The sequence below is a fragment of the Nematolebias whitei genome, chromosome 2, assembly GCF_014905685.2.
Source record: "Nematolebias whitei isolate Nwh7 chromosome 2, NemWhi1, whole genome shotgun sequence".
Lineage (NCBI taxonomy): Eukaryota > Metazoa > Chordata > Actinopteri > Cyprinodontiformes > Rivulidae > Nematolebias > Nematolebias whitei.
The window spans coordinates 49,150,738-49,169,324 of record NC_056499.1 but is presented as its reverse complement, the minus strand read 5'-3'; the positions used below and the strand labels follow the sequence as shown (position 1 = coordinate 49,169,324).

Below are 18,587 nucleotides of genomic sequence, written 5' to 3'. Positions count from 1 at the left end.
TATATATATATATATATATATATATATATATATATATATATATATATTCCCTCTAGGGATTAATAAAGTATTTTTGAATTGAATTGTTCTTTGGTCGTCCAGATTCCACACAAACGATGACGCTTTCCCAGCACCTCTCCCTCATAATGATCAGCCCACCTCTGTGTTTAACAGCTCTAACTGTTTCCAGTCCAAACCATCATGACCCTGCAGCTCTGCAGGACGTGTTTCATCAGGTCTCTCTCTGTGGGTTTGTCAGTTTAAACATGTTTTAGGCTTAACTTTGTGTTCATGCAGGAAACTTCTCTTTGAACAGGGTCAGCGCTGAGAGGTTCTGTCTTCTGAGCATTTAAAAGGACTTTATTTTGAAATTCATCTTTATTTTCTGTCAATGTTACAAATGAAATAAAACATTTGTTTTAAAGCTCACTTTTGTCACAAACTGGATATAGAGTTTTGTCCTCCGCAGCCTGAACCCTGTCAGACACCTGGAGACCTGCCTGTTCTGCAGCAGGAATAGGTTTAATTTTAAATCTTGTGTTATTTAAAGCAGCCTGACCGCCCTGAGGAGGCGTGACGTCACAATGACTCCCTCACATCCTTCTGATTATACAAACAGGAAGGTTTCACAAGCGATTCTGGGAGTTTTCAAAAGACTGCAGCTCCTCCGAATCTTTACCAAACCAGATGATTGACAGTTTATTGACAGGAGCCACAAAACATTCATTTAAGAAGCGACAGATGAAACACACACCAAGAAGAACACCACAGGTCAGTTTTTACAGTGGTTCTGCTCCTCAGCTGGGTTTATTATCTACAAACATTAAATGGATCTGAATATTTACAGCAGCTGGGTTATTCTCATTGATCCATCATCTTCACTCATCTTGTGATGCAATCTGAAAACTTCCATCATTCGTTTTATTTAAAGTGTTCCCTCCAGCTGCTCTCCAGCTGGGACCTTTCAAAATGTAAATTACAAAGTATCAGAGTACAAGTACAAGTAAAGTACAAGTACCCGAGTGTTCTGTCACAGCTACATTCAGGTCCGGAGAGGCTCATAAGCACTTCAGCAGGAAGAAGTTGCAGAAAGCTCCCCGGGGACAGTCGCACATCTTTCCGATTCGGGCGCCTTTCCTCACCGCGCACTGCTCCCCAACATCACACTGAGGGAGGGGGGACAACAACACATGACTTGTACAGCAAAACACACGTGCTGGGATTCATCCAAATAATTCAACTCTTATTGGTGCATACAGTTGGAACTTGGCCATATTTCTTTTCCCACGCCGGAAGTCGGTTAGCCTGCAGCTTCTCCAGAACTTCTTGGAGAGCTCCAAGCTGCCAGGGAATAAAAGAGCAGAACAAAAACTATGAAACATCTTTTACCCCATGTCCTCATGATGCAGAGAGATTTCAGTCTGCAAACAGCAGCCTGAAGAAGCAGGAGGACAATCTGACATGAGATTATTTTTAAACGCATCTGTGCGCAGATTATTATTATTATTATTATTATTTATTGTACTCTATTAATCCCCTATGGGGAAATTAATTCTCTGCATTTTTCCAGTTGCACATGTGAGCACACGCATTTCTAAAAGAAATCAAAGCATTTATAAGTTTGTTTTGCCTAAATCTGAACTTCAGGAGCCATTTCTGTGTCTCTTGAATCCACGGATCCAAAACGCTCCAAACATTCAGAGTGGGTCGGGGCGGACTCACCAGCTGCTTCTCGTTGGTCAGGTTGGGTCCTTTGGGGTAGAAGTCCCGCAGGGCTCTGGGGCTCAGCTGCTCCTCGGACTGCGCGTCCAGCAGACGCGCCCCCGCGGCGCAGGCGGACAGCAGCAGCAGCAGCAGCGCGCGCAGCAGCCTGGAGCTGCGCATGGTGGTCCCGGTGCTCAGCAGCATGTGGCCTGGCTCCCCCGGTCAAAAGTGGCCCTTCCCTCCGCGCCACACAGCTTTTATGGGGGAAGTCCCATCAGTCTCCACCTTATCCTTTCCCCCCCCCCCCCCCCCACCCCTCTGTTTGTGTCATGCGTAACAGCCGCTTGGCTGAGTCATCCCGCAAAAAAAAAAAAAACGCAACAAGAAGTCAACAAGCAGAGAAGTGGACCCCGACAGTTTTAAACTCACATCGTTTGGGCCGACCAGTTAATGGAGGTGAGACTTTGTGTCTGTTACCACACCTGCACTGAGCTCAACATCTGTCCATCTGACCGAGTGGAAACCATTTGTGTGCAGGCTGTTAACTAGTTTCACTGGAATCTGCCTAGAGATGGCACGGTGGTGCAGTGAGCTGCTGCCTCTCAGCAAGAAGGCTAGAATCCCAGCCGGGAGGTCTTTCTGGAAGGAGTTTGCATGTTCTGTCTGTGCATGCGTGAGTTTTCTCCAGGTACTCCAGTTTCCTCCCACAGATCAAAAACATGCATGTTAGGTTGATTGGTAACTCTAAATTGTCCCTAGGTGTGAGTGAGAGAGTGAATGGTTGTTTGTCTCATTTGTCTCTGTGTCCCTGTGATGGACTGAGACCTGTCCAGGGTGTGACTGCTGGATATGGACACCAGTGACCCCAGTGATCCAAAAAGGAAGAAGCGAGTAAAGATGATGAATGTATGGATGGAATTTGCTTATGGGTCATGAGATATTTTGCTAACAGACAGTGTTAAACATAACACTAACAACAAAACCCCTTAACACCAAATGTTTAAAGATGTTGCACAATGAGTGGAGTCACCGCATCACAAACTCTACAACACCAAAGTTTAGATCAATATCTGACTGAGAGTCAGTTTTAGTTGAGGTCATTTATGGTGGCCATATTGGATTGGGGTAACTCCAAACTTTACACAGTCTAGATGTAGAACAAGTGATGACTTCCAGAGAGTTTCATTAAAAGCTGCCCAGTGGTTTATGAGATATTTTGCTAACAGGTTTCACTGCAAGACATAGACAACGTTTTCAAACAGATCTTATCACAGTGGAACGGTTTTAAGAGACAAACTGACAGAGAGGAATCAGCACACAGGTCAAAGTGAAGTTTATTGTGAAGATGGGCTCAGGGTGGATCTGCAGGGACATGAGCACAAGGGGAAGTATCTGGTAGAAGGAAGAAGGATTTTAATTTAAGATTAGCTGTTTTTTTCTTTCAGATTTTGAACTGGTGACACGGAGAGGAGGGTGGAGATTTCCAGGCGAGAAGGACCGAAGGTGCGTAGGGTTTAGTTGGAGAGTGACAGGATGGAAACTATAGATAAACTGACCCAGTGCTGATTGTTGAACACGGAGGTTCCAGAAATGCAGAGGCAGGTGGTTCCAGGTGATCTAATGGTGGCAACACAAAGTAACTTGAAGAATCAGGAGGATCCACTGGAGGACACTAACAAGCCAGGGCTAGATGACCAAAGGTTGCTAGATATGATCTGTGTACAGGGCTGTCACACAGTTACCAAAAGGTCTCAATGTTCCAGCGTCGAACTACTGAACCGCAGGAGCTTAAAAGCTGTAGTTCTCAGCAGCACTGGATCAGGAATGGGGAGAAGGGTTGTCTTTGCCCTGTCACTCAGGAGCTGCAAGACCAAAGTTAGCAGAAAAACCACGTATAATCTTCACACATGTAATCAGTGTGTGCTCAGAGTACGCAGGGGTGATCTTCAGCTAGTACCACCCCACATTTTAGCTCAATATCTGTAAAACGGACTCTTAGACATTTTTTTGAAAACCAAGGTTGTTTAGCTGTGGTGGCCATCTTTAATGTGGCTGACTCCCAAAGTTAATCAGTTGTAGGCACACATCTGATTACTTCCTGAGAGTTTCAATAATGTCTGCCCAGTGGTTCGTGAGATATTTTGCTAACTGGTAACTCTAAATTGTCTCTATAGTGTGAGTGAGAGAGTGAATGGTTGTTTGTCTCATTTGTCTCTGTGTGTCCCTGTGATGGACTGGAGACCTGTCCAGGGTGTACCCCACTTCTCGCACAGTGAATGCTGGACATGGACACCAGTAACACCAGCGACCCAAAAAGGAAGAAGCAGATAAAGATAATGGATGGATGGATGGATGGATGGATGGATGGAAGGAAGGCACAGACAGCAGAACCGTAATCATCCTTTTTCTTTTGGTGGTGTGTGAAATTAAAACTTAGGGATGACGTTAATTTAGGATCACTCATGTGATTAAGTCAACCAGAACACTCTTAATTTGCCCTGCACCTGAGGAATCTCCTCAGAATCAAATGTCTACACGCAGGAAAAAGAAGAACTTACAGAGCGTGAGTTGGAGACGTTTTTAAATGAGGTTGCGGCTTGTGAAAACTCTGTTTGGAACGCTCTCCTCTGGTTTTGGCTCCAAGCACAAGAGGAGTGAGTGGAACGACGAGTGAAGCTGTAAATGCTGTGGGGTCAGAGCAGCGCTCACCTGCACAAATGATTAAAAACAGTCGGACATATGAGGATGATTAAATGACTTTAGTCACCAAGAAGCCCCCCATCCTGCACCGTGCCAGCCTGTAGTCTGTTCCAACCATGCTGTTCATCAGAATGAGTGAATCGTGTTGAACCAGGCCACCTCTCCACCATGTTGGTTAGTTGCTTTTGTGCTTCACATATAATTTACACATTGATTGAATGAAAATGCTTCAAGGATTCCAGGTTCAAGAATTGAAGTTTTTTTTATTTGTCATACCACCACATGTGAGGTGGAATGAGATTATGTACACAGGGTCCCAGTTACATCCAACAAAAGTGTAAAATGTACAAGAAAAACAGTAATAAGATCTAAAATATGAACTAGGACAAACATCAACTAAAAATACACTAAGCACTAATAGCATAAAAACAGGAAAAACAATACGTCGAACAGCAGCACGAACATGAGTGTGTGAGCAGATGAGCATGCATGAACACATCAACATGAAACAGATCAGCAGCAATATGAAACAGATCAGCAGCAACATGAAACAGATCAGAAGCAACATAATGTGATTTTTCACAGTGATTATTCTGGTTAGAGATTCATGAGTCTAACAGCCTCAGGGTAGAAGCTGTTCCTCAGTCTAGTGGTTCTGCACTTAATGCTCCTTAACTTCCTTCCTGAGGGGAGCAGGGCAAAAAGTGTGTGCTGGGTGAGTGGGGTCCTTCATGATGCAGGTGGCTCTCTTCCTGCATCTGGAGGTGTAGATGTCTGTGATGGTGGGGAGACTGACTCCAACATCTTCTGTGCAGCCTTCACCACTCTCTGCAAAGCTTTTCTTTCTGCAGCTGTGCAGCCTCCATGCCACACGTTGATGCTGGAGCACAGGATGCTCTCCACTGCACACCTGTAGAAGGAGGTGAGGACTGAGCTTCCCAGACCAGCTCGTCTCAGCTGCTTGAGGAAGTATTCTCTGATGAACTTTCTTGATCAGGCTGGTGGTGTTGTTGCTCCAGCAGCTGAGGTTGTCATTCAGGTGCACACCCAAGTACTTGTAGCTGGAGACCACTTCCACTGCAGATCCTCCTAGTTTGGGGGGGGGGGGGGGGCGTACGTGTGTTTGTTCTGTCTGAAGTCCACTATCATCTCCTTCATCTTTTTCACATTGATGTGAAGGTTGTTCTCTTTGCACCAACTCTCCAGGTGTTCCACCTCCTGCCTGTAGCTGGACTCATCATTGTTTGTGATGCATCCCACCACCGCTGTATCATCTGCAAACTTTACAAGGTGACAGCCTGGATGGGTAGCTGCACAATCATACATGAGCAGAGTAAACAGGAGAGGGCTCAGCACACAGCCCTGAGGGGAGTCAGTGATGAGGGTTATGGTGGAGGAGAAGTTGTGGATCCTCACTGACTGTGGTCTGTTTGTTAAGAAGTCTAGGACCCAGTTGCAAATGGAGGGGTTTAGTCCTAGTGTGAATAGTTTGTCCATCAGGGTTTGGGGGATCATGGTGTTGAAGGCAGATGTGAAGTCCACAAAGAGTATATGGACGTAGGAGTCCTTCTGCTCCAGGTGGGTGAGAGCAGTGTGGACCACAGAGGAGATGGCGTCCTCTGTTGATCGATTCTCATGCTATGCGTACTGGTAAGGGTCCTCGTTGATGTTGATGGCTGTTTTGATGTGGGTCATGACCGTAGCATTTAGTGATTATCGCTAAATCACTGAATTAACTTCCTGTTAACATAAACGTATTCATCCTGTGATGGTGCTTTTATAGCAACGGTCCATAGTTCCGATTACATTAGGAAAACTGGCTGTTGCTGCAAACTATGCCTTAATGTTGGCCTGTTCAGCTGCATTGTGGGTAATTTGATATTCCTTGTTGATATACGGATAATTACATCCCACACAGCTGGCATGGCTCAGCTCAGGGTGGACTGTCTGGCTCAGTCCTGATCAGTCTTCCAGCTCCCTCTGGAATGACCCTGTTGTTAGAAACCCCAGCGTGGTTGCAGCAAGTGAAGGTTCATTCTCATACTTCACAGTTTCTTCCTGTTATGTCAGGTGTACCCCAAGGGTCCATTCTTGGTCCAACTCTTTACTTTATTTTTAAATGATATTGTGCATTCTGTTATATTCATTAATATGCAGATGACACTATTTTATATGCTTTTGGTTCTACTCTGGATGAGGTTGTGAAGTCTCTTGCATGTGATTTTCTTGTATTCCAGCAGGCCTTTACTGACTCACATTTGTCCTTAAATGCCAAGAACACTAAAATCATGTGGTTCGGTCATGGAGGAGGAACCATACCCATTTCGGTGGACTTCACCACTAGAAATGGTGGTATTATAGAAAAGATAACAGTTTATAAATATTTGGGAATTTGGATTGATGGTGCTCTGTCCTTTTCACATCATGTTAATGTTTTGCAATCTCAGGTTAAAGTGAGATTTGCTTATCTATATAGAAATCGATCTTTGTTTACACTGGCTGCAAAACGCACCATTGTTGAAAAATTTTTTTTTTTACCGCTGTTGGATAATGGAAACATAATTTACAGACATGCTTGGAAGGGTGTCTTTCATAAGCTGGACACAATTTATCACTCTGCTCTGCTTTGTTACAAATGCTCCTTATAGATCACATCATCTGCTTTTGTGGTGAAATGAAGTTGAAATGAAATTAAATGAAAAGTGGTCAGCAGCTGTATGTGCACAGGCAGTGCACGGCTCCTTGCTGTGTTGCGCTCCAAGACTGTCTGTAGCTCCAAGCACAGTTCCAAAAGGACTGACCTTGGAAGTTGAAAGCAGCTGATGATCCAGTCGTCATCGTGGTCCAGAGAATCCTCTCTGTCTCTAAATACACACTCTGTGTATTCACCGTTTGTTATTACATCTGATAAGACTAAAACTGTTGTTGTTAAAGATATTTTCTGCACCACTTTGTGCGGCTTTTATATCCACTCATCTAATTTCATAAATGTGGACGTATTAATTGTTCATGATTTGTGTCTGGTGTGTACAATAATTTTCACATCATTACCCGTTTCCCAGAATCACCTCTAAGTTTCGCCAATCGATCAATAACCATAGAAACATGTGTACATCAGCCGTGAAGCTGGCATGGGGCTGCAGACATTTCCACGCTCATTTCATTCTTGATACAGCTGAAGTTTTACATCAAAACTGCCATGTTTTTTTTTGTACACAGCCTTTATAAATAAGGGCCCTGCTCTGAAACTTTGTGATTGTCAGCCATTTTTTCTGGAGAACATCACAGTCCTTTCTTTCTTCGAATCACTCCTGTGATAAAACTCCGCCAGACAACTTTTCGAGCTTGAAGTTGACTGATTTGTCTGTTTCAGACCCGAGGAGTGACCAGCTTCAGTCAGACTGTTTCTGAGATGACTCTGGCTCTGAATTCACTTAATCTTTTTAGAGATTATTCTACAAAGTCAAATCACCTGCATATACTTTATTATGTTAAACAAATAATATGTGCAGTTAAAACAGCACTTTAAAACTTGCACAATTAAAAGTCCTAACATTTCTTAAAGGAATGCCCATCACCCGCCACATTTCATGCCAGAGTTTTAGACTGAGATCATCCTATGTTGAGAAATGATGGAGATGGAGCCATTTTGGTCAAACGGTGAAAATAATGTTCTGCTTGCTCTCTTTCAGTCTTGTTGAGACATTGCTCTCACAGTCTGTGTTGTGAAAGACTCTCAGCTACTACCACATCATAGTTCAAGATCTGTAAATCTGACCAGTGATAAACTTTATTGTGTTCATTATTGCTGATTAACTTTGGTGGCCATCTTGAATTGTATTTACTCCACAAGTTATTAATCTATATGACTGCCTAAGTTCACAAGATATTTTGCTAACTAACAAACAGAACTGATTCAAAATAGCAATTAGAAAACAAAACATATTGTATTATGTGCTCAGAATATATGTTTGGGATCAGTCTCATCTACTCTGACACAAAAGTTTAGATCAATATATGTAAAGTTGACTTCACTATGATGGTGCTTGTGTTTTGAAAGGCCAATTGACTGTGCCAGCCATCTTGAAACAGGTTGATTCTGAAAAAACAACTAGAAAATTTGCATTTTCTTTGAAAATTTACTATACTGTATAAAAAAGCTGAAATTAGCTGCTACCATTTATTTCTGAAATGGTTATTAATTTAGATCTATTAAATAAAAGTGGTGACCTTTGACTTCGGGACTCTGAAATCCGTAGAAATCATCGTTGCGCATGAGGTGTTCAGAAGGAGTTTGATATTTCTACATTCCACAGCTGCAGAGATAGAGCTTGGAGAAGACACTCTCCACAGAATGATGGACAGCTTATATTACTTTTGGTGGCCATCTTTGTGGGGATTGTGCCCTCTGGTGGTGTGCGTCGATCCTGTTCCTTTTGTGTGGTTACACCCAGTTCCCCACACCTGTGAGGCTCACAGCTGTTTTGTGTTTAGGTCTCATCAGTGTCTGTATTTAAGTCTGTGCCTCTGTTTTATTCTTTGTCCTGGCATTGTCTCCTATTGCCTCTGTCTCCTGAGTCTCTAGTGACCTCAGAGTTTCTGTAAGTTTTCTGCCCCATCAGCTCTTTTGTGTTTTTTTAATTAAATAATTATTATTTGACCACTGAGTCGTCGTGCTGCCTGCACCATTGGGTCTGAGACCACCAGAACGTGACAGAATGCCAACACCAGACAAAGACCCAGCAGGCTGTCCATTCTTGGCTTCACTCATTCTGGAGAATGAGAGACAGCTCTGCAGAATCACCCAGCACGCTGTAGATATGTTGGCCACCTCCAGAAACCTATGGATGCGGTGATGGGCCACAGAAGACATGATTGGGAAGGTTGTTTTTTTTTTTTGCCTTCCTGGTCTATGTGATTCCCAAGGGATGTATGGCATTTTGTTTGAGGTTTTTGAGGAGAGACGCATGCTGTGCACTTTTTTCCACCGCTTCCTGTCCCAGTCCCTAGCGAGCCCTACACTTTGTCGCTTAAGGTCCTCATGCCTGCTGCAGCCTCTGTAGTGGCTCCCATGCCTACTACAGTCTCCGTAGTCTCTACACCTCCTGCAGCCCCTGCACTCTCCAAGCAGTGTGAGGGTCCTTCTCCACCTGATAGTTCTACGCTGGTACCCGAGAGGTCCACATCAGCCCCTGTGCTCTCTAAGTGGTGTGAGGGTCCGACTTCTACTCCACCTGAGTGTTCTACGCCTCCAGAGTATCCTGAAGCACCTACACCAGTTGCAGCCCCCGACATCACAATGACCACTGCAGCTCCCGACATCTCAATGTCCACTGCAGCTTCCGATATCTCTATGCTTGCTGCATCCATAGCAACGGCAGCTACAGAGGTCCTTAAAACAACTGCAGTTACAGAGGTCGCCTTGACAACAGTAGTCCCCACGTTTTCCAAAATAGCTACAACCCCTACTATCTCCATGTCTGCTACTTAGTTTCTCCCTGGTGGTGGACAGTCTCCCAGCTGCCCCCAACCCCCTCCCCCAAACTATGGTCCTGTGTTGAGTGGGCTCCTGCTCATCCACCTAGACTCCTTTATGTTTGCCCACTTTGTGTCTAGTTCCCAGGCTCTGTCCTGGCAGTTGTTGTTTTTCATCCTTGTGCTCCCCCCTTGTGTCCTCCATCCTCATGTCCCCCCCCCCCCCCCAAGCAAAAAAAAAAAAAAAAAAAACACGTGCACACACAAGTTTTGGGGGGTCGATTTTGGGATGTCAGGAGATGTCCTTAGGGAGTGGGTACTGTGGGGATTGTGCCCTCTGCTGGTGTGTCTTGGTCCTGTTCCTTTTGTGTGATTACTGATGGAGATGTGAAAGGTCACAGATGTTTTTCACTTATTAATGTCAAATGTTTATGAACTGTGTGTGGTGTTAAGAGTGTTTTCTATGGACAGAGGGGAGCTGCAGAAGCATGGAGCTGTCATCTGATAAGTTCAAGGCCCTAAGCAAAGAGGCTGCAAGAGTTGTCTGACCTCTAGTCTGACTGATAACCATTATAAAAAGACTTTTTCCTATGCTGTTTTTGAACCGACTTGGGAGACAAAGCACCATGTAAACATCTTGATGCTTGCATTTCAACTCTGTTTCATCTTGCAAGATTAAACTGGGATTAAGAAAAATATCTACTAGCTCCTGTGTGGCATATTTATTTAATCAGTGAATAGAATAATATTAAATAATCCTAACAATCCCCCCAGTTCCCCACACATGTGAAGCTCACATACATTTTGTGTTTAGGTCTCATCAGTGTCTGTATTCAAGTCTGTGTCTCTGTGTTATTCTTTGTCCTGGCCTTGTTTCCTGTTGCCTCTGTCTCCTGAGTCTCTAGTGATCCCAGAGTTTATGTAAGTTTTCTGCCCTGTCAGCTCTTTTGTGTTTTTTTAATTAAATAATTATTATTTTACCACTGAGTCGTCATGATGCCTGCACCATTGGTTCTGACCCATACCAGAACGTGACAATCTTAATTTATGTTTAGTTTTCAGTAGACCTATGTGTTGGGGATGACTCTCGGATAAAATTACACTCAACTTTAGCTCAATATGTCTAAAACTGAGTAAGTTGAAGCTAAAAGAAAATAAGAGGACAAGTACAAAAATCCCCCCCAAAAAACAACAACCTTAAGTAGAAAAAAATTATCTTAAAGTAAATTAAAAAATCTAATATTAGTAGAAAGAATGTAAAAGTAGCAGAAACATGCTATAATAAACATGAAAATATCTGAAAGGAATGTTAAAAAAGCTTAAATAGCAGAAAAAAGCTGAAAGGAGCACAAAAAGCTAAAATTCAAAGAAAAAATTAAAACAGCACAAAACAGCTAAAAACATCAGCAAAGGTAGAAAAAAAAGCACAAAAAGCACAAAAAGTGGAAATTAGCAGAAATAACACAAACAAGATCAATCAATCAACCTTTATTTAGACAGGTAAATCTCATTGAGCCTCGATGACTCATTTACAAGAGAGACCTGATTTCAACAAAGAAAGATGACAACAATGGACAACAGCAACAACAATAAACAATTATAAAAAGTCATAATACAGGTTGTTTTTTTTTTTTGTTTGTTTTTTTACAAATAGGATGGCTAAAAGGAAAAGGTAACAAAAAAAAAAAACAGCTAGATTCTAAGGCGAATGTAGAAAACTAAAAACAGGAACATGTCTGCATTGGTCCCTGCCACTTCACTTCCGGCGAGCTGATGGACAGCAGCTCCCTCCGGCTTCTCTGCAGTCTTTTATCATCAAACTGACCCGTTTTTTCGAACCGGACTAAAGCTGGTCCTCCTTCCAACCGAATTCGGTGTTCAGTGACTCAGAGAGCCGGACGGGACCGTCCAAAAAATATTTTGGCCCAGGACCGATCCGCCGCTCCCCCTCCATCGGTCACTCTGAGCGCACCCTGCCGGCCAGGTGACCCCTCGAGCTGGGGAGTCGACGCACGAAGGTCCAGTGTTTTTTCTCTCTCTCTCTGGACCTCAACGAACTCTTATCTGGACCTTTGTGGTTCTACCTGGTTCCGACAAATATCGCCGGGTGGTATTTCGCTCGTTTTCAGCTGGACTGGCCCTCCTGGTGTCTCCATAGGTGTGGGGGAAGTGTACCTGTGTCCCTCGAATTGGACCTGAACCGAACCGAGATGGCTGTGGGGGAATTCGTCTTCAACAGAGCCGGTCTCAGCTTCAGTGAGCAGCCCGTTACTTTTACTGAAGGACAATCCACCTCCGTGGAGTCGTTGTGTTCACCTGGAGGAGATGCTCCGGTGCTTTGAAGCGCTGCCGGACCGGAGCAGAACCGCGCCGCCGGACTGGGCCGCCGGACCGGAGCAGAACCGCGCTGCCAGACTGGGCCGCCGGACCGGAGCAGAACCGGGCCAGGGATATCTTCAGCCTCTTCGTCTCTCGTGCTTGGAGCGCCGGAGCCGAACTGGAGCAGAACCGGACCGGACCAGTTGCCGACTTCAGCCTCAGCCTCTCCGGTCAGTCTCGCTTTTCACCGGGGGTGCCCCGTGCTGTCGGGTGCCGAGAAGCGCAGGAGCAGCGTGGAGGAGAAGATCTGCGTGGTGCTCGAGTGAAGTTCGGAGTTTGTATCGGAGCTGCTGCAGGCCTCCATCCAAAATCACCTGGATAATAATTAATTTTATTCCGGATCATGCTGTTGGCCCCTGTTGACCTGAAACGAGCTTGGATCATGTCTTTCTCGTCAGGAGGATTTTCTGGCAGCTCGCTCTGCTATTTGCTGCGAATTATCTGTCTCTGTTTCGGCCTGTTGATTCTGGACCCAGCTTCTGTTTCCCATGGGAGCATCCATCCTCAGCCCAACTCAAACTGCAGTTGGGCCAACTCGTCGGGTTTGTTTGCCCATTTGAACTGTGACGTTTTATGGTCTGAAACTTTTCTGCATCATTCATATTACTGTCACTATTTTCAGTTCTCAGATTATCTGGAGTCACTGAATCTTGTTAATACACCTGAATCTGCCCATCACTGCAACTTTCACTGTTTTTGGGTTCTGAATGATCACGTCTTCATTAATGTTTCTCATGGTTCGATTATGGGAAGTTCGATTATGGGAATAGTGGGTTTAACTTTCAGTTTCTTTACCAAGTTTTCCACATGGAGCTTAAAAGAGAGATGTGAGTCGACCAAGATACCCAAATATTTATAGGAATCAACAAACTCAATGGGGACACCATTTGAGGATAAAATCGGAGGAAGAAGTCTGTGTCTTGATCTTCCTTATTGTCTGGACATTGTCTTTCGTATGTCTCCTGGCTCCTGCGTTCCTCCCTCCATGTCTCCTGTTTACAATGTAAGTTTTTGCTGCATGTCAGCTCTTTGTTTTTTTCGTTAAATAAATTTTAGATAAAGTTGAAAAGAGCACATAAAGCTGAAATTAACTTGAAAGAAGATAAAAGCTGAAAATGTTAATGTCTGGAGCAGGTTGAACTCTAGCACAGGCAGTACTCAGAGCAAGGAGGATTGGCCGGGAAAACGGTCCTTCACGGGACAAGAGTTTTAGCAGGTGGCCAGGAGACCGATCATCTCTGGGGAGAAGCTCTGGTGGGCGGCCCGGAGACCAACCAACTCCGGGGCAAAGCTCCAGAGGGTGGCCCGGAGACCATCCATCAATGGGAAGAAGCTCAGGTGGGTGGCCTGGGAACTGTCCATCATCATCGAACAGCTCTGCCGCAGATGAAGGGACCAGGGGTAGTGTAGCTGGTAATGAGACCAGCTGATCTGCAATAGGTGTGGAAGCTGCAGCTAGCATAGAAACCATGGAGGCTAGAGCTGCTGTAGAGACCGTAGAGGCTGCAGTTGTTGCAGAGACCTCGGGGGCTGCAGCTGTTGCGGAGACCAGGGGGACTGCAGCTATGTTTGAAACGAGGGGGACTCCAGCTGTCGTCAAGACCAGGGGGACTGCAGCTGTGGTTGAGACCAGGAGGACTGCAGCTGTCGTAGAGATCAGGGGGACTACAGATGTCATAGAGACCAGGGGGACTGCAGATGTCATAGAGACCTCAGTGGCTACAGTAGGTGTGGCTTCCTCAGGGGCTGCAGTTGTCGTGGCTACCTCTGGGACTGCAGGAGGTGTAACCACTTCAGGGACTGCAGGAGGCATAGCCACTTCAGGGACCACAGAAAGTGTAGCCACTTCAGGGGCCACAGGAGGTGTAGCCACTTCAGGGACCACAAGAGGTGTAGCCACTTCAGAATTCAGAATCTTCTACCATACAAAGCTCTCAACAACCTAGCCCCATCTTATATTGCAGATCTTCTATTCATCCATCCGTCCATCCATTTTTTTCCGCTTATCCGAGGTCAGGTCACGGAGGTAGGAGCTTAAGTAGGGAAGCCCAGACTTCCCTCTCCCCAGCCATTTGGGCCAGCTCCTCCAGGGGAATCCTCAGGCCAGCCAAGAAACATAGTCCCTCCAGTGTGTCCTGGGTCTTCCATTCCAGAAAAAGCAGATCCTAAGGCCACCAAAACAGATCCCCTCAACACCTTGGCTGCACCTAGAAGTTCTGTCCATAAAAGTTATGAACAGAATTAGTGACAAAGGGCAATCTTGGCGGAGTCCAACTTGCAACAGGAATGAGCCCGACTTTCTGCCGGCAATGTGAACCAAGCTCTGACACCGGTCATACAGGGACCTAACAACCCGTATCAAAGGGCCTGGTACCCCATACTCCCTGAGCACCCCCCACAGGGTTTCCCGAAGGACACGGTCAAATGCCTTCTCCAAGTCCACAAAGCGCATGTAGACTGTTTGGGCAAACTCCCATGCACCCTCCAGGACCCTGCTCAGGGTGTAGAGCTGGTCCAGTGTTCCATGACCAGGACGAAAACCGCACTGCTCCTCCTGAATCTGAGGTTCGACTATCTGACAGATCCTCCTCTCCAGAAGGGAGAGGTCTTATTTTAGATCTTATTGTTTCATATTTTCCTAACAGAGCACTTTGCTCTCAGACTGCAGGTTTACCGCACTTGTGGTTCCTAGAGTTTCCATGTAGGGATGGCGCCATCTAGTGGGCCTTCCCCTGTCTGTACTCCCTTGTGTTTCTGCTTTAATTGTCTGATTAAGATCACCCGTGTCTAGGGCTGGGTACCTTTCTAAACAAAATCGGTATCGGTACCGGTGTCGGTACCTTCACTTCGGTGTCGGTTCCTGGACGGTTCTTTTTTCGGTACCAATTTTGTAATTACTATTAATTCTAACAAGAATAAAATTACGTTACACATTACAGTACAAATTGTGAGTTTTATTTTTTAACTTTGGTATTTTTCTATTCGGGCAGCACGGTGGCGCAACTTGTACAGCTGCTGCCTCTCAGCGAGCAGGCCCCTGTTTCAAACCCCGGTCCAGGGGCCTTTCTGGGTGGAGTTTGCATGTTCTCTCTGTGCATGCGTGGGTTTTCTCCGGGTGCTCCGGTTTCCTCCCACAGACCAAAAACATGCATGTTAGGCTGATTGGTAACTCTAAATTGTCCCTAGGTGTGAGTGAGAGAGTGAATGGTTGTTTGTCTCGTTTGTCTCTATGTGGCCCTGTGATGGACTTGCGACTCATCCAGGGTGTACCCCGCCCCTCGCACAGTGATTGCTGGACATGGGCATCGGTGACCCCCGTGACCCAAAATGGAATAAGCGGGTAAAGATAATGGATGGATGGATTTTTCTATTCCAAGCAGTTTTCTTACATAAAAACAAACAAATAATTTCCATGTCAAAAGACCAGTTTCAAACCAGTGACACGTCAGTGTCTAATGTTCACTGCCACACACTGAGGACCTTTTCACCGAACAGTTTTTCTTCAGAAAAATCAACATGTCTGTTTTCTCTGGGGGCAGCACGGTGGCGCAACTGGTAGAGCTGCTGCCTCTCAGCGAGTAGGTCCTTGGTTCAAACCCCGGTCCAGGGGCCTCCTGGGTGGAGTTTGCATGTTCTCTCCGTGCATGCGTGGGTTTTCTCCGGGTGCTCCGGTTTCCTCCCACAGACCAAAAACATGCATGTTAGGCTGATTGGTAACTCTAAATTGTCCCTAGGTGTGAGTGAAAGTGTGAATGGTTGTTTGTCTCGTTTGTCTCTATGTGGCCCTGTGATGGACTTGCGACCCGTCCAGGGTGTACCCCGCTGTAAGGATTGTACCATTTCCTGTTTCGGTTTGTGTTTGTGTTCCCCACTCTGCTTTTTGTGCTCTTGTTGTTCTGCTCTTTGTGTGGTTTCTGTTCCTGTGTATCTGGTCCTGTTTTCCACTCACTCCTCAGTCTGCCTCTCCACTCCTCAGTCTTTATCATTCACACCTGTCCCTCATCAGCCACCTGCCCAGGTGCTCTCATTACTCACTCTCCCTCTGTCTTATAAAAAGCCTTTCTCTCCTCCACTCCTGGTCCGGTCATTGTTCTGTATTCACAGACATCTCAGTCCTCCTCTGTCCTGTCTGTTTTTGTCCACCTGATGATCTGCTCTGCCTGTGTACCCTGATGTCCTGTTCAGCCTTGTTTGTGATCCTGTTTTGCCAAAGTAAGTTTTGCTGCACCGACAGCCTTTTGTTTTGTTGTTTAAAATAAATTATTTTTATTTAAACTCCTGCCTCGCTCGCCTCCCTGCAAATGGGTTCCAACTGTGAGGATTGTGACACCCCGCCCCTCGCACAGTGATTGCTGGACATGGGCACCAGTGACCCCCGTGACCCAAAATGGAATAAGCGGGTAAAGATAATGGATGGATGGATGGATGTTTTCTCTGGACACAAACAAGCCTGCTCCTGGCTGATGGTGGCTCCAGCAGTAGAACATGTTCACTCTGAGGCTGTAGATGGTGATTGTTGCACACACAGATACCTGGTTGTCAGTTTGACATATTGTCCCTCACATTCCACCAGCAGGTCACTGGATTCAATGAGGTAGAGTTGATGCAGACATCTGCACCTCTGTGTCTCTGCCTGAATCTTCTCTGTGGTTCTCTGGGGTTTAGTGCTCTGATCATCTCCCTAATTGACATGAGAACAAAACATCAACAATTACATGGTTGTGTTATTATTGCTCAAAAAACATTATCTAGGCTGAGAGATAAAGGTTTAACTGATCAACAAAATCCTTTAAAGTTTAACATACCTCCACCGTGCAGCTCCACTGTAGAAAAAGGCAGAAAATTTTTAACAACAAAGTCTGATTGTCCTGTGGCCCCCACCTCGCTTTTCTTTTGTCCTCACATCTGGGTCAGAACCTCCTGTGAGGAGAACATGAACATAAACAGTGAACATTAGTGAACTGTTTAAGCAGCTGATCCAATGGATGAGCACATTTTTACAAGCTAAGATTTATGTTACTGTCAATCTTTAGTTAGCTTCTGAGTTTAGCTAGTTACGTAAATAAAATAAATTTACACACTAATATGTTAAAGTTAGCGTTACATGGATCATAATTTATTTCACCGCGATGTATGCGTTAAGCTGCAGTTACGCTAACAAACGTAACTCACCAGCTGAAACTCACAGAGACGTCCTCGGAGTTCTTTGATGAAGAGTCCGGTCGTGGAGATAATGAATCAGGATGTTCAGGCTCTACTCACAGGCTGACTTTAATGGTGAGAGGAGAAGGAGGAGGGGGGAGGCTAATGAACTCTTCTCTCCTCGCAGAAAAACACGGAGCAACTTTCTGCAGCACGTGTTGTCGAAGCCGTTCGACAACACGCGCTGCACACATGAACCCGTCTGTGGGCATCACCAGCACCATAGACATAATTATACATAGATTAGGTACGGCAGCTCTATACAGCTCTGGATGTAATCAGGGTGTAGTCTGTTTGTCATATGTCTGGTGTTTTACCTGCCTGCATGCTGAAACCACATGACACGTTACAGCCAATACCGAAACTTGACACCGAAAGAAGAGTGACGTTTCAATACATACACCGACCAGTGCAGTTCGGTCGGTGCCATAAAAGAACCTCGGTTCGGTACTCAGCCCTACCCGTGTCTCATGTCCTGTTTGTGTATATAAGTCCATATGTTAGTCCTGTCTCTGGTCTCTGGTTCTCCAGCTGCAGCTCTGGATCCATCACCTACTACTGCAGCCCCGTCTCTGGTCTCTGGTTCTGCAGCTCTGGATCCATCACCTACTACTGCAGCTCCGCCTCTGGTTCCTGGTTCTCCAGCTACAGCTCTGGATCCATCACCTGCTGCTGCAGTCCCGTCTCTGGTCTCTGGTTCTCCAGCTGCAGCTTTGTCTCTGGTTCCCGCTCCGGCTCTCCTGGTCTCGCCGCCTGCAGACCCCTCGCTGGACTCTCCGCCTGCTGTAGCAGCCCGGACCCCATCTCCTGCAGCTGCAGCCCCGATCCCTGGCTCCCCAGCTGCAGTCCTGTCTCTGGTCCCCATTCCTCCAGCTGCAGCCAAGCCTCCAGTGGGTCCCAAGTCTCCAGAGGGGTAGACGCTCTCCAAGTCTCCAGAGGGGTCGACGCTCTCCAAGTCTCCAGAGGGGTCGGCGCTCTCCAAGTCTCCAGAGGGGTCGGCGCTCTCCAAGTCTCCAGAGGGGTCGGCGCTCTCCAAGTCTCCAGAGGGGTCGGCGCTCTCCAAGTCTCCAGAGGGGTCGGCGCTCTCCAAGTCTCCAGAGGGGTCGGCGCTCTCCAAGTCTCCAGAG

The 18,587-nt window shown here is 45.9% G+C and overlaps 3 protein-coding genes across 3 annotated transcripts in view; 1 reads left to right on the top strand and 2 right to left on the bottom strand.

Annotated features, from left to right (window-relative positions):
* tp53bp1 (tumor protein p53 binding protein, 1) overlaps window positions 1–18,587 on the top strand; it is a gene marked incomplete at both ends in the record, with an annotated part of 265,669 nt that overhangs the window by 176,236 nt on the left and 70,846 nt on the right.
* tubgcp4 (tubulin, gamma complex associated protein 4) overlaps window positions 1–18,587 on the bottom strand; it is a 192,347-nt gene that overhangs the window by 111,002 nt on the left and 62,758 nt on the right. The window lies entirely within an intron of this gene.
* On the bottom strand, window positions 1,059–1,941 carry LOC119424745 (cocaine- and amphetamine-regulated transcript protein). The gene is made up of 3 exons (XM_037692248.1): window positions 1,723–1,941; window positions 1,258–1,341; window positions 1,059–1,166 (listed from the first exon to the last, which is right to left on the bottom strand). The coding sequence occupies exons 1-3, from the start codon at window positions 1,906–1,908 to the stop codon at window positions 1,059–1,061; spliced, it is 378 nt and encodes a 125-aa protein (XP_037548176.1). The 5' UTR covers window positions 1,909–1,941.